This window comes from Polychytrium aggregatum (genome assembly GCF_025602895.1).
Source record: "Polychytrium aggregatum strain JEL109 chromosome Unknown BJ171scaffold_41, whole genome shotgun sequence".
In the NCBI taxonomy this organism is placed as follows: Eukaryota; Fungi; Chytridiomycota; class Chytridiomycetes; order Polychytriales; genus Polychytrium; species Polychytrium aggregatum.
The window spans coordinates 159,795-172,421 of record NW_026516243.1 but is presented as its reverse complement, the minus strand read 5'-3'; the positions used below and the strand labels follow the sequence as shown (position 1 = coordinate 172,421).

At 57.3% G+C, this 12,627-nt stretch overlaps 4 protein-coding genes across 4 annotated transcripts; 2 read left to right on the top strand and 2 right to left on the bottom strand.

The window, feature by feature from the left end:
* Positions 1-157: 157 nt before the first annotated feature.
* On the bottom strand, positions 158-4,657 carry BJ171DRAFT_601920 (kinase-like domain-containing protein; the record flags this gene model as incomplete). The annotated part of the gene is made up of 7 exons (XM_053115122.1): positions 158-1,086; positions 1,245-1,817; positions 2,395-3,251; positions 3,458-3,560; positions 3,691-3,758; positions 3,991-4,388; positions 4,565-4,657. 7 exons carry the CDS (start codon positions 4,655-4,657, stop codon positions 332-334), a joined length of 2,847 nt encoding a protein of 948 aa, XP_052963322.1. The 3' UTR covers positions 158-331.
* Positions 4,658-5,287: 630 nt separating this feature from the next.
* BJ171DRAFT_216372 (uncharacterized protein) lies at positions 5,288-7,194 on the bottom strand. The gene is made up of 3 exons (XM_053106430.1): positions 6,737-7,194; positions 6,500-6,653; positions 5,288-6,262 (listed from the first exon to the last, which is right to left on the bottom strand). Exons 1-3 carry the CDS (start codon positions 7,004-7,006, stop codon positions 5,484-5,486), a joined length of 1,203 nt encoding a protein of 400 aa, XP_052963321.1. The 5' UTR covers positions 7,007-7,194; the 3' UTR covers positions 5,288-5,483.
* Positions 7,195-8,263: 1,069 nt separating this feature from the next.
* Positions 8,264-10,108, top strand: BJ171DRAFT_518825 (uncharacterized protein). Its single transcript, XM_053112285.1, has 3 exons — positions 8,264-8,694; positions 8,787-9,707; positions 9,830-10,108. The coding sequence occupies exons 1-3, from the start codon at positions 8,307-8,309 to the stop codon at positions 9,907-9,909; spliced, it is 1,389 nt and encodes a 462-aa protein (XP_052963320.1). The 5' UTR covers positions 8,264-8,306; the 3' UTR covers positions 9,910-10,108.
* A 180-nt stretch (positions 10,109-10,288) lies between these two features.
* BJ171DRAFT_518823 (uncharacterized protein) lies at positions 10,289-12,444 on the top strand. The gene is made up of 3 exons (XM_053112284.1): positions 10,289-10,410; positions 10,650-10,679; positions 10,885-12,444. The coding sequence occupies exons 1-3, from the start codon at positions 10,324-10,326 to the stop codon at positions 12,418-12,420; spliced, it is 1,653 nt and encodes a 550-aa protein (XP_052963319.1). The 5' UTR covers positions 10,289-10,323; the 3' UTR covers positions 12,421-12,444.
* The last annotated feature ends 183 nt before the right edge of the window (positions 12,445-12,627 follow it).

The following is a 12,627-nucleotide window of genomic DNA, read 5'->3' as shown; positions in this document are numbered from 1 at the left end:
GCCATGCCACTTCTACGACGCAGTTTTCCACATGCTGGCGTAATAGGCGCCTCATCTACCCCAGTCCTGTCCCCACGATCGTTGCTTGTGGCTGCACCAAATCCACTGATGTGCAGGCAATGGGTGAGTTTGATCGAGCCAGGTATGGCCATGTGTTGTGTGCTGTATCGTACATGTATTCCTTTGCTCGAGACTTGTCAGGCAGACTCCTCGAACAGAACAGGAGCAGAATGGGCAGGGTCAAAACCAGGCAACGAAACAATCAAGAAGGCGGACAAATAACGCTATTGCTAGCAGCATGAATCGCCGCCAGAACATGTCCTCTGTCGCACTAGTATATGCCTCCGAAGAGCATCTTGTTGCGCCGCGAGTCCGACTTGGAATTCTCGCCGCTGGAGCCATCTGGGCGTCCGTTTGGGGGGCGTTGTCCGTGTGCAATGCCGGGCGACTGCTGGGCAGGTTGAGCAGGCGGCTGGCTCGGGTTGTTGGCCCTTGGTCGCTTGCCGTGGTGCGGCGTGGGATTCGAGAGAGCAGGTAGATTGATGCCGCTAGTGGCGCTTTGCCCTATGATGCTCTTGCTGTCAGAGGCGTTCCAGCCCGCAAGGCCTCCCTGCTCACCAGCCATTGACCACTCGTCTTTGCCGAAGCGCCTTGACTCTGGAATTGTGGGGAAGGCAAGACTGGATTTGGAGCCGTGCACGTTAGGGTTGTAGGTGATAGACTGGCGCCGTGATGCCCTGCCGCCTTCATGAGCTCCGCGGCCATGGCCATGCCCTGACGGAGATGAAACAGCGGCGTTCCTGGTCCCGGCATACAGCGGGTCATGTTGAGTGCTGTGAGAGCGCAGGCGTCCTCCGGGCACAGCTATGTTGGACGGCCGCAGGTTCGAGGACGAGCCCAGGATGCTGTTGAGGTTCGAGGTGCTTTGATATGGACTCGTGATTCCACCAAATCCGCCCGCAGCTTGGCTGGCGCCAACAGAGCCAACTATGTTGCTTGAGGGGTTGATGGAGCTTCGACGATTTGGGTTAGCGTGGGCTGGATGAGTTGGCTGCTGGGCGAGCATGGTCCTCGACATGGACAGTCCTGCGCCATGGACAGGGGTTGCAGCGAGGATCAAGCCCGGCATGGCCAGGTTAGCGAAGATATCAACTCTGGGTACTGCCCATTCATTTCTCCTAGTTCGCAAGCAACGCCGTCAGAGCAGATACCAAGACGCATCGGCGTGCCAGGGTGGCTATTACCTTTCACCCGAAGGTTGTCTAACCGTGGCGGCCGGTCCGAGGTCGTCGCCACAGCTGGAGAGGCAGCGGCGGGCGGCAAAGCTTGCTGTCCAGTCGGCCGTTTCTGCAGAAGAGATGCAGCATTCGAGAAAAACGAGGTCACCTTGGAGGACTTGGCACCAGCCGCCGCTAATGCAGGGTCTGTGTGGCCCTTGCTCTGCTGGGTCGGCGACTGCTCGCGCATCCGACCTGCGATCGGGGCCAGGTTGGTGGACGGCGATGCGTATTGTGTGGTTCTCTGCTGGAGCTGGATCGAAGATGATATCGATATTGGCTTCAAAGGAACCTTATCTGAAATAAATTCTGGTAGTTTTGTGGAATTTCGGATAGCTTCTTGGTAAGGAGAGAGTGATGGCGGCCTTTGGAGCTGCGATTGCGATGCATTTGGATGCCGCGGGTACATGGCGGAGCTGTCGAGGCCGTTCTGAGCAGAAGTGTAGCTGGCGAGCTGCAAGGGATTGCTGCCGATACCAGGGATCTTGGGCACATCCCGAAGCGGCATCTTTGGTCCTACGCTTGAGATCGGATAGTATCCTGACGAGTCGTTGTAGGTCGCTGTGCTCGCCGCCATCCTACCAGCCGTCGCCGCGGGCTCCGTCTGCCTTGTCTCCTGTCGCAAGCCGGATATCTCGTCCATCTCTTCCAAGAGTCCCTCGATGCGATCGTCTGCCTCATGTGCCTCGGGAGTCGATGATAGCGGGAACTCTGCATTTGATCGCGAGCCGATCGCACCAGCCGCCCTCGGAGGGATGTTTTCGAATCCAGAGCCGACTGCATTGGATGCACCTTGCGAAGACAGCCGTGTCGGCGTGTTGCCCGAACCGGCGTGCACATTTGGGAGGGGCAGATATGGCCTGCCTATCGCATCGGGTTTTGTGTACTGGGCTATTGGAGGAGAAACGCATGATCAATGTGAATGCTCGATGGTGGCATGCGCACGAGCCCAGCGGATGGGCTTGGCTTGAGGCAACGCCGATGAGCGAAACGGCAACAGCCATCGATGTTCACACCAGGAAAGTAGGGTATCCAGCCTCCTGATCCATCAAATGTTCCTCGCAGACTGTGTCAGGCATCGAACTGCAGCTCCGGGGTCGCTTTCTGTCCATCTTACCTTTTGATACGATCTCCTCATACGGCGATCGACCCTCCCGGGGTTTTTCAAACCCCAGCGGCATCACCAGATCACTGCTCTCTTGTTCCAGAAGTGGGTCAACGAGATCGTGATTGCTGCCCTTCAGCGCAGTCTCCGGTACTTCTTCGAATGTCGGAGTGAGGACTGCTTGCACTGGCTTGCTGCCAGTGTGTCCAGGGCCTCCAATGCCCTTGATAGGCGATCGACTCGAGCCAAACGGCTGCAAAGGAGGAGTCAAGTGTGCTACTTCATCAATGGAGCTGTAAGACTCTGGGTCAGCCAGCGATGCATCGGCACGGCTTGCTGCCACCACAGACGACTTGACAGAAGGCGGCGGAGCCGACATGGCATTCCGGGCCAGGTCAGTCGTCCACAGATCGCTGAACCAAGGGTTTTGCAGACACTCGGACGCCGTGGGACGCTCGTTGGGATCGAATCGAAGTGTGTCCGCAATCAGCTGGAGGGCCTCTGTCGGGGCATTTTGAATGATCTGGCTGAGGGGCACTGAGGCCATGTGTGGGAACTTGAACCCCATGGCTGCAGCCAACCGAATGCCTTCTGGCCAGACACCACCGGCCCTGATCCCATGTCGATCCGAGAAAGGTGTGTCGGGCGAATAGTAGCTTCCGGGCTTCCGGCGTGGCGTCTGCACACGATCGGGTTCATTCGTTGGGGAGCCAAGGATCGACACTATCTTGTAGATCTCGTCCACCTCAGAGCTTCCGGGAAACAGGGGTCGGAGTGTAAACATTTCTGCCAAGATGGTGCCAATGGCCCAAACATCGATCGGCGAAGAATACACGGTCGATCTTAGAAGAACCTCTGGCGCCCGATACCTGGATGAGTTGGAGTGTCAGAGACAGGTCATGGGTACGCAAGGAACGACGACGCTAGTGGACGGATATAAAGCTAGGCAACAAGCTGCCCGATGATGCGGTGTCGATTTCGGGGTACGAGATAGGATGCAGCTGTGCATTCTGAAAGCCACCGATGCGTTGATCAACAAATGCATGGGCTCGGCTCTGGCTTCATGTGCGCATACCATCGAGTGCTGACGTATTCCGTGTACGGTGGTCGACTTCGGATCTCGCGAGCCAGACCAAAGTCGGCAATTTTGATGACATCCCCCGAAAGAAGCAGGTTTTCTATTCCAGTTTTCAAGTTCAAATGAGTGGGTCAGCCATGCGCAAAGCTGCAGACGAGAGTAGATGCAGTTGACAGCGGGGGCGCCGTTGATCCACCCGTTAATCCACCCATCAGATTGCGACCACTCACCAGGCTTCATGTCTCTGTGGAAGAACCCGTGCTTATGCATATGCGCCAATCCAAGCAGAACCTGAAATCTAACCACCCAGACCAGCGCGACAGTGAGCGGTGTGAATCGTTGGGGCCATCGAATACTCGTGGAATGCCAGGCACGGATTGGACAGATCGCCATCAACTCGGTTCAATCGTTTTCAGAGAGGGCCATGGCGTCGGCAGGCAGAATCACCACCGAGCAACTCGACTGTGGGCTCTGCCATATTCTCGGCTTCAAATCTCTCCAGCCAACAGCCTTGCCAGCCACAGGCTTACATGAATCGCTTGACCTCAGCTTCACTGTACGGCCTGCCTTCGCGAGCCTTCATTTTCTGATATAGATTGCCCTCCATATACTCAAACACAAAGAACAGCTCATCGCTTTCTCGGACAACTTCCCGCAGCTTGATGATGTTCACATGGTTGTTGATCTTCTTGAGGGACTGGAGTCGTGCATAAACGTGATATACCGTCAGCCCAAGATCGTTTGCGCTGCCTTTCGCACGCTCGAGCCACGCACAGCAAGCTGCGTTGGCGGCATCGCTACTGCTTGCCTTAATCTCGCGAAGACTCAGGCACTCGTCCCAGGAGTAGTATTTCTTCTTCATCTTCTTGATGGCGACCTGCGTGTGGGAATGCCCCCAGCCCAACATATCGAGGTTGACCGTGTGGTCCTGGACGTTAGATCCGGACCCTGGTGCCCTGCGCAATCTCCTGATTCCATCAACGGCATCGAGTCATTTCGGCTTCGTTTTGCTGAGTCATATCACCAATTGCCCAGCGATGGGACGGGTCGGCCTGGGCTCCACTCGCCACAGCGCCCTGCCGATCGAGTTGATGTGCCACATACCACCTCGCCCGTTTCCTTGTTTTCGGCCATCAGGACCGATCCAAAGGATCCGTCGCCCAGCAGCTTGATGGTGCGGTATCGTGACATCGACATGACGGGTAGTTGATTGATCGACGGAGACAGATGCGGGCTTTGGCTGGGCAAGGGCTCTGACGCGTCCAAGACCGGTTGGAACGAACAGAAGCGAAATGCAGGATCGTGCCGCTGGACGGAGGGTGCGCGCAGAGGCCTCGGCTCGCTCGATAGCGTTGCTGCCGGGGCGACCGCTGAGAGGCGATTCGGAAAGATGCAGACGCAGAGGCCTGCATCGCCAGCGCTCGAAGGAAAGTGCGGGTGATGCACGTGATCCTTGACGACCCGAACCCAAGACCGAGAAACCATCGGGCCAACGACGATGGCGAGTGCACGAAGCGAAAGGGAAGCCACAATGACGAGAAGCCGAGCCACGACAGAGCGCCCCGATCGAGTGGCGGATGAGAGCCAGCCAGAACTCTTGAGCCTGGCCGGGAATAGGACGATGCACCAACGGAACATTGGCACTGGCTGCGGACTCATCCCGATGTCGAGTCCCTCAGCCGGCTGGCAGTCTAATGCCGGGCCGTTTGGGAGGATCGGAGAGGCCAGGCCGATTAAATGGCACCACTCGCGCTCTGCTCCACCCTCGCAGACCCGGGGCGGACGATGAAGGGTACTTTGCGGAAGGAGCAGGATATAACCAGGCCTGTTCCTGAACGCGGTATGGGCCAATGCACGCGCATGGGTGTATTGATCCGGCGAGAGCCTCTGCAGAGTGTTCTGAGAGTACAGGATCCGATATCCAGGCTGTGAGGAGCCGCATTGCTTTAGATTTGGATGTCGTGCGCTATTTGGCAAAGCGTATGCGGCGTTGCGCTGTTCCCACAAGGACAGGCGCCGCGGCTCATACATACGAAGCCAGATTGCGATTCAGCAGCTCAAGGTGGTGGCGGAGGAACGGCAGCTTGTCTTTGGGGCTCTCCCACAGACTGTAGTAAGCGGTCGCATCTGGATCCGATATAACCACGAGCGGAAGGCCGCCCTTGACGAGGATGATATTCATAATCAGTCGCGCGATCTTGGAGTTGGCGTTAGAGAATGGGTTGATGCTTGTGAAGCGATAGAGGGCCTCGAATGCAAACAGCGCCGAGCGGATCCAGTTTCGGCCATCGTCGGAGGCGCTATGCGACTCCTGCAGTTCGGTGCTGCATCGATTGAGCCACTCGATGTAGCGATCCATCAGCGGGAAGACCTCGATCCAGTAGGGAGTCAGCACATGCGATAGCCCCAAAGCAGCGTCATGGTTGCGCCAGACGCCGAGCTCGGCATCGACCGAGTCAGGAACGGCCAGTTGGAGGTTGGACGAGAGATCGACGTGCAGCTTGGACAGGAACTCGATCGAGAACGAGAAATTTTCGGTCTGGCTCGAATGCTCAAGGGCAAAGGCCAGAGCCTTCAAGTGGTTGAGGGTGGAAAAGATGTCGTCGATGGGGACAGACTTTGAGGGACTCTGGCGCTGCTGCAGAACCAGCAGGGTATCGGAGTAGTTCAGGCGGTTGTGCTCGAATGCTTCGTGGTGATATACATATTCGAACGCGGCGCTGTTCATGGCGTCGTAGTACTTTTCAATGTCGCTTGTCTTGGAGGATTGAAAGCCGACGTAGCTGGAAACAAGCTTGTCGTCTGGAGAACACAGGGCTGTCAGTCCAGGCTGGAGCAGTTGCGGTGTCGTGCGGTCTGGTGGCTGGTGAGCGCTTCCTCGGGACATTGATCAAGCAGATCAACACGACCATCCCGGTGCTACCTCCATAAACAGCCAGGCGCATTATTTCATCCACATTCCGGCAGGATCCTGAAGAACAGACAAACGGCCCCTGCAGCCAGTCCCAGTGAGGCTTGCTGCTGTTCTGGCACACACACCTATCACAGAGTCCTCATGATCGCGAGCCCAGCACTCGGCGTTGCTGATGATCTGGTAGTGCTGCTCCCACGGCGGAGGCCAGGTATAGAGCGGAATCCAGAGCTTCTCATAGTCGTGGTTGAAGAAGAGCGGAAGGATCTCTTTTGGATAGACCTGAGCAATCGACCAGCACGCAAGTCAGACAACAGTCGAGCGAGTTTGTGTGCTTCGGACGCCGATCTGGGCTCACACACTACCTTTCGAAACTGGTTTGAGAGCGCCTCCTTTTGCTCAAGTCTTCGGAGCTCCAGTGAGAGATGATGGGCGTGGTCGCTGTGATGCTCCGCGGAAGCCTGGGTCTCATCGGGCGGAGGTGTGCCAGCTGGATGCGAGACTTCTGGGTTCAGGAGGATGTAGAGAAGGGTCGATGCAGCGACTGCCAACACAGAGAGCCAGACGATAAAGTCGGCGGAAAACAGCCGATGATGCTGGCGCTCCTTTTGCTTCCTGGCTTCTTCCGAAGACATGGCCGAATCATGGATCGCAGGCAACGATGGGGAGGGAAGTGGTGTTGTTTGGCGAAAGCCAAAACGTGTCCAGCCACAGATTCTCGGTCAGGTGGATGTCACCCTGCCTGCGCCACGGCTGTCCAACATCGGCAGCATCGGCAACATCGGCAACCACCACGCTTTCGAAACGCACTCTGTTTGCCTGGCACTCGGATGTGATGCATATTCGCCGAGCCATGTGCGATCTGTTGAAATTGGAGACAGCGCGCATATCTGCTCATGGCTTCATATCATCGGCGCTCTGCGGCCTCTCAATCGGGTTGGTTGTGCCCGACGGATGGCCCATGTGCCCGACGGATTGCCCATATGCCCAGGGCCATGAATGGGCGGTGCTCTACATTCCCCAGTCGATCGGCGGAGCAGTCGAGCCCGCGGACGGCGGTAACAGGCTGGGAGGGAGATTTGGATACGCCGCGAGTTCGGGTGGCATCCCGGCGATGTTGATCGGTCCGGGCTGGGGCGGCTGGGCATGGACATGCGTCAGCGGATGAAACGAAGCCTGATGAAACAAAGCCTGATGAAACAAAGCCTGATGGAGCGATGATGGCGTTTGATGTGCTGCTACTGGTCTTGGCTCGGGACGACCATACGGGCTCGGGGACTGGTGCGAGTATCGGCATTTGGCTCCAAACGGACAAAGTCCTGTCTGGAAATAACGATGGCAGGGTCTGTATGGACGTTGGGGCAGAGGCTGATGGCGCTGGGATTGCTGGTAGTGCTCCTGGGCAACCATTCGGTGGTTGAGGCTATCGAAATGCTGTTTGGCCGTAACATCGACGTCAGTGATAGTGCCAGTTGCTGGCGGACCAAGCCCAAGCATTGGATCTGCGACCGGGACGGAGTCAGCTCGACGACAGCCCGCACCTGTCTCCGTGCCTCTCGATGGTTTGGAATCCATTTTTGGCAGTGGTCGCAGTAGTCTGGTGGATCAGGAAGCAAGAGCAGCAGGGTCAGAGGAGCAATGGCTCGGCGAAATCATAGTTGCTGTCGCTCAGGACCGCATCTGCCAAGTGACAAGACTGTTTCGATCATCCGGCGCAAGTGTCGATCAGCAAAGCCTGCGTGCATGCAGATCATTCGGACGCTACATTTTCTCATTGCTCGACTCCGAGATCTAGCGTCCGATGGCGACCATGCAGGCGAGGCGGCCCCAGAGGCGGAGCAAGATCAAGGCCAACCCCGTCCGCAATCGAGCCTTCGTCTGCGCCTTCTGCGCTTGCCTCCAAGCCGAGCCGGCTTGGCCTTGATCTGCTCGCCAATGTTCCTCAATAAGACCCTGAGGCTGCCGACAAGACTCTCGGCCGTCGTCTTCATTCCTCTGCCCTTGCCTTGCCGACCTGCCGCATCTCAGTCGTTACTGACCGGAGCCCTGCTGTCCACTTCGTCTCTGCGGGCCTCCGCGACCTTCAGTTCCAGATCAATCCCAGCATCAGCCCCGGCGACACCGCCGTCATCAAGCACCAAAGCGTCATCAGCACCATCTTCATCGTCCGAATCAGCACATCCAATGGCGCCGTTCTGCTCTCTCCATTTCCTCGAGAAACACCTCACCGTCAATCTCGACCGGGCGCTCGCTGGCCTCGTTCGCAAGTTCTTCGTCGAGCCCGATGTCTTTCAACGCCTCGGATCGCTTGAATACTACATTGGTACCCTTCTGATATTGCAGCTGCTCTCTTGCCTTGGGCTGAAGGCTTATCGATGTATTCCAGTCGCAGCTAACCGGTTTGCTTTCTGATAGGCATTGCTCCGTCGTTCGATTCTCAGTCGCCAAAGGGACTCTCCCTCCTCGTCTCGGCACAGGCCTGGCCGACAATCCTTGCAGAGCTGGAGCGCTATATCCAAAACGAAAAGAAGATGCCGCTGCTGCTTCATGCACCGGCTCCCCTCGAGTACCTTGCGTACACACACGTCGAGCCGATTGCCATCCAGGACGCCAGCGATTACAAGGCCTTTCTGAAGAAACAGAGGGACCACAAGCGGCAAATCAAGTCTGCCGAGAGTGCTCGGCACTCCAAGCGCTCGCTGGATCTCGCGGCCGCGAGGGCTGTGTCAGACAGCGGAACACTGTTTCTCGCCCTGGATATTGAGAACTATGAGCGGGACCAGAACATCGTGCTGGAGATCGGATGGACCATCTGGGACCCGTCCATCTACGCACCGTGGAGCTCGGTCGAAGCGGACTCACGATCCGGCTTCGTGCCTCAATCGTCGACCCCGTCATCGGCATCGGCATCGACATCGACATCGACATTGGCCTCAGGTGCAGGATCGCCACCGGCCGATCTGCAGTGGTCAAAGGTGCTTCCCAAGGGCGTCATCGCCAAGCATTTCTTGATCAAGGAAAACAGACATCTTTCCAACGGCACGTTTGTCCCGGACAACCGCTATCGCTATTCCTTTGGAACAACCCAATTCCAGTCTCTGAGGAAAGTATGCGAGGAACTGCGTCGGGATCTTGCACTGCCTGGCCAGATCGTTGTCGGGCACGCTCTGCACGGCGACGCCAAGATGCTCGAGTCGATCGGCATCACCGTCGCATCCATGGAATCATACGATACCCAGCGAGTCTACCAGGGTCTGACGGGCAAGCCCGAGGTGCTTTCGCTGACTCGCATGGCCCAGGCCCTTGGCATTCCCGCGCGGCACCTCCACAACGCAGGTGAGCAGCCCGATGGCATGTGCTCAGCGTGGGGTCGGATGCCAGCGCTGTCGAGCTCCATGTAACGGCAAAATGGTAAGCGGCGCCAGAGAACAGAGACTGACTCGCTCTACTATTTGCAGGAAACGATGCGTGCTACACGATGCAGATCTTCATCACCATCTTGACGCAGCGGCTCGGGGAAGCAGCGCGGACATCATAGCGGGGTCTACATGGCCAAGGCCTTGTAGATCCCGGAGGCAATAGACAGCACACCCGGGGCATGCTCGGTCGCAGTGCATCCCGGCTAGATCTCTGTTCCAACGGTCTTGCCGATATTGATTGCGACTGCAAAGTGCTAAATAAAGAATAGCAGCCCAGTCTCGGACGCACCTGGTGCGTTTGGGTATATGTCTCATTTCTCTTTGGTTATCTGACTCACTTCACTCTGGTGCCTGCATCCGATTTGCGCTGCTGCTGCTGCTGCTGTTGTTGTCGATGAAGCTGAGGAGGTCCCGGCGCTCGTTTGCGTGTCCGCTGGCCGGAGGAAGCGACATCCTCAAATCCGCCGCGTCCTCGCTGTCGAGCCGCAACTCGCTCTTGTTCTCTTTGCCCAAGGCGATCGTACCTCCAAACCATGGTCAGCAAGCGACGGAAAATACAAAGCCCGAGGAGATCTGAGAAAATCTGCTGGGATGAAGCTGCGGATCTGTCCGAGTATGAGGTGAGCGAGAGCAGCCCATGCCGGCCATGTTCGATGGCTGCTGGTTCCGCACTGCATCGATCCGTCTGGCTCTGCGGCCTGATCCAGCAGTGCAGACTCGGCTACGACACTCGGCTACGACACTCGTCGAGTTGATCCTGGAACAGGGCGGCTGCACCGGCACTTTGTCAGCGCTCGCCAAAATATGGGTAGTTCCCGCACACACTCACGCTAACCGAGTGTGCTCCTCGTCTCCTCAGGTCGAAGATATCACAGATTGCAACGTGGAGGTGGTGTAGTCGTCGTCAGCAGACCCGATGGGCAGTCGATCGGCTTCATACAAGCCCGAGGCGGAGAGCAGCCATCGACAGCGTCCGAGCAGCGGTATCGGTTGAGCGTCAAAGCCGGACACTGCCATTTTGAGTGATCGCCGTCATCGCACTGACTGCTAGTCTTCTCGCTGTTGGAACCATCGTGATCCGAATGGCCAAACAGGCGAGAATATACCTGGTGAAGTGGGTAGGATACGATGAAGCTACCTGGGAGCCAGAATCCAATCTCTTGCCAGGCTGCAAGTGGATGATTGATCGGTATATGCTCCGGCTGGCCCCTCGCCAATCGAGCCAAGTGTCGGCCGGATCAACGCCAGAGGTGATCTACCATATCGACAGAGGCACCCAGCCCGGCTGCGAAAGCAAGAGGAAGAGCATTGCCGACGACTCTGGATACGGGCCGGCTGCAGCGCTTGTACCTCACCAAGCTGGGGCGGCATCTGCGCTATCGAGATCCAGTGCTCGAGCAAAGAAGCTTCAGATACTGGAAGGCAAGAAGACGACCAAGGTCGAAGTCGCCATCCCGTACATTGCAAAATTCGATCTGATGTTACGGCGCCGGCACGGGCGTCCTGTCTCTGCAGCAAAAGCAAACGCAAAAGCAAAAGCAAAAGCAAAGGCATATGCGTACAGGTCCGAGACGTCGGTCTTTGCCACCGAGAATGCCAACCTGCCGAAGCGAGACGAGTGGGAGAGGCTTCTGTCGTCGTGCGTCTCCGGACCGATCATCCAGGTCCAGAACGAGATCGACGACGAGGGCCCTCCAGCAGAGCTTCGCTGGGCCAATCGCAACGTCTTTGGCGAAGAAATCCCCCAGTACGACCAAGTTTTCTTTACGGGATGCGACTGCTCTCCAGACTCGCTCATGAACAGCAACGGATCGCTGCTCGGCGCCGCCCAATCGAGCGGCTGCAACTCAGCAACAACAAACCTCTGCAGCTGCTATGGCGGTACGGATTTCAGGTTCCCCTACAATGACGCTGGACTGCTGCAGCTCGACTTTGGCGAAGCGATCGCCGAGTGCGGATCGATCTGCGGCTGCGGACCCAACTGCCCGTCGCGAGTCATCCAGAAGGGCCCGCTGCCGGAACTCATTGGGGCCTTTGAGATCTTCCGGGCACCGTACAAGGGCTGGGCCTTGCGGACCACCCAGGCCATCAAAAAGGGCACCTTCTTGTGCGAGTACATTGGCGAAATCATCACGGCAGAGGAGGGCAAATGTCGGCACAAAAACGACGTGGAGAAACGGTCAACCTACCGCTTTGCCCTCGACTACGACGACGTCAAGAACTTCAAGTACGAAATCGATGCCCGGTACCGGGGCAACATTGCCAGGTTCATCAACCATTCGTGCTGCCCAAACGTTATCCAGCACCCGGTCTTCATCGATGCCCCAGATACAATGCTCCACCGCCTGGCCTTGTTTGCTGCCCAGGACATTGCCAAAGGCGACGAACTAACGTTCGACTATGAAGGCCGGTCACTCACATATAACCCAAGGGCGTCCCAGGCCCGGAGTCCAAAACAGCCCAATCACCAGAAAGGGCCGACTGGTGGCAGTCAATCGAACGCCACCTCGACTCATGGGAGCGAAGCCCGCAAGGACTCTGACGAGCGTGAGAGCAGCGTCGATGAAGACAGCCTCGACCTTCCGTGCATGTGCGGCGCTCCGAACTGTCGTGGTATTCTTCAAATATAGTGGGTCGTCGACGGCCAAGAACACTTTGCTTGTGGCAGGACGCTGGGAAGATGCATGCGGATGGGGGCAACCGATCCGCTGCATATGTGCGAAGCATCAGTTCGTTGCGCTGCTTTGGGCACCGATGCGCCAACTGGGCATAGGATTGGCGAGCAGCGATATTCTTGGGTCCGCTGAAGCCAATGGCAGCCATAAAGGCTGTCGATT

Excerpts from the sequence above, each read along its gene's own strand:
- BJ171DRAFT_216372 (XM_053106430.1), bottom strand. The coding sequence starts at position 7,006 with ATGTCTTCGGAAGAAGCCAGGAAGCAAAAGGAGCGCCAGCATCATCGG. Across the intron at positions 6,654-6,736 it reads TCTCAAACCAGTTTCGAAAG|GTCTATCCAAAAGAGATCCT; the intron begins GTAGTGTGTGAG and ends TCGATTGCTCAG. Across the intron at positions 6,263-6,499 it reads TCATGAGGACTCTGTGATAG|ACGACAAGCTTGTTTCCAGC; the intron begins GTGTGTGTGCCA and ends TGTGTTCTCCAG.
- BJ171DRAFT_518825 (XM_053112285.1), top strand. The coding sequence starts at position 8,307 with ATGTTCCTCAATAAGACCCTGAGGCTGCCGACAAGACTCTCGGCCGTC. Across the intron at positions 8,695-8,786 it reads ATCGCTTGAATACTACATTG|GCATTGCTCCGTCGTTCGAT; the intron begins GTACCCTTCTGA and ends GCTTTCTGATAG. Across the intron at positions 9,708-9,829 it reads GCGGCACCTCCACAACGCAG|GAAACGATGCGTGCTACACG; the intron begins GTGAGCAGCCCG and ends TACTATTTGCAG.
- BJ171DRAFT_518823 (XM_053112284.1), top strand. The coding sequence starts at position 10,324 with ATGGTCAGCAAGCGACGGAAAATACAAAGCCCGAGGAGATCTGAGAAA. Across the intron at positions 10,411-10,649 it reads CGGATCTGTCCGAGTATGAG|GTCGAAGATATCACAGATTG; the intron begins GTGAGCGAGAGC and ends TCGTCTCCTCAG. Across the intron at positions 10,680-10,884 it reads TCACAGATTGCAACGTGGAG|GCGAGAATATACCTGGTGAA; the intron begins GTGGTGTAGTCG and ends ATGGCCAAACAG.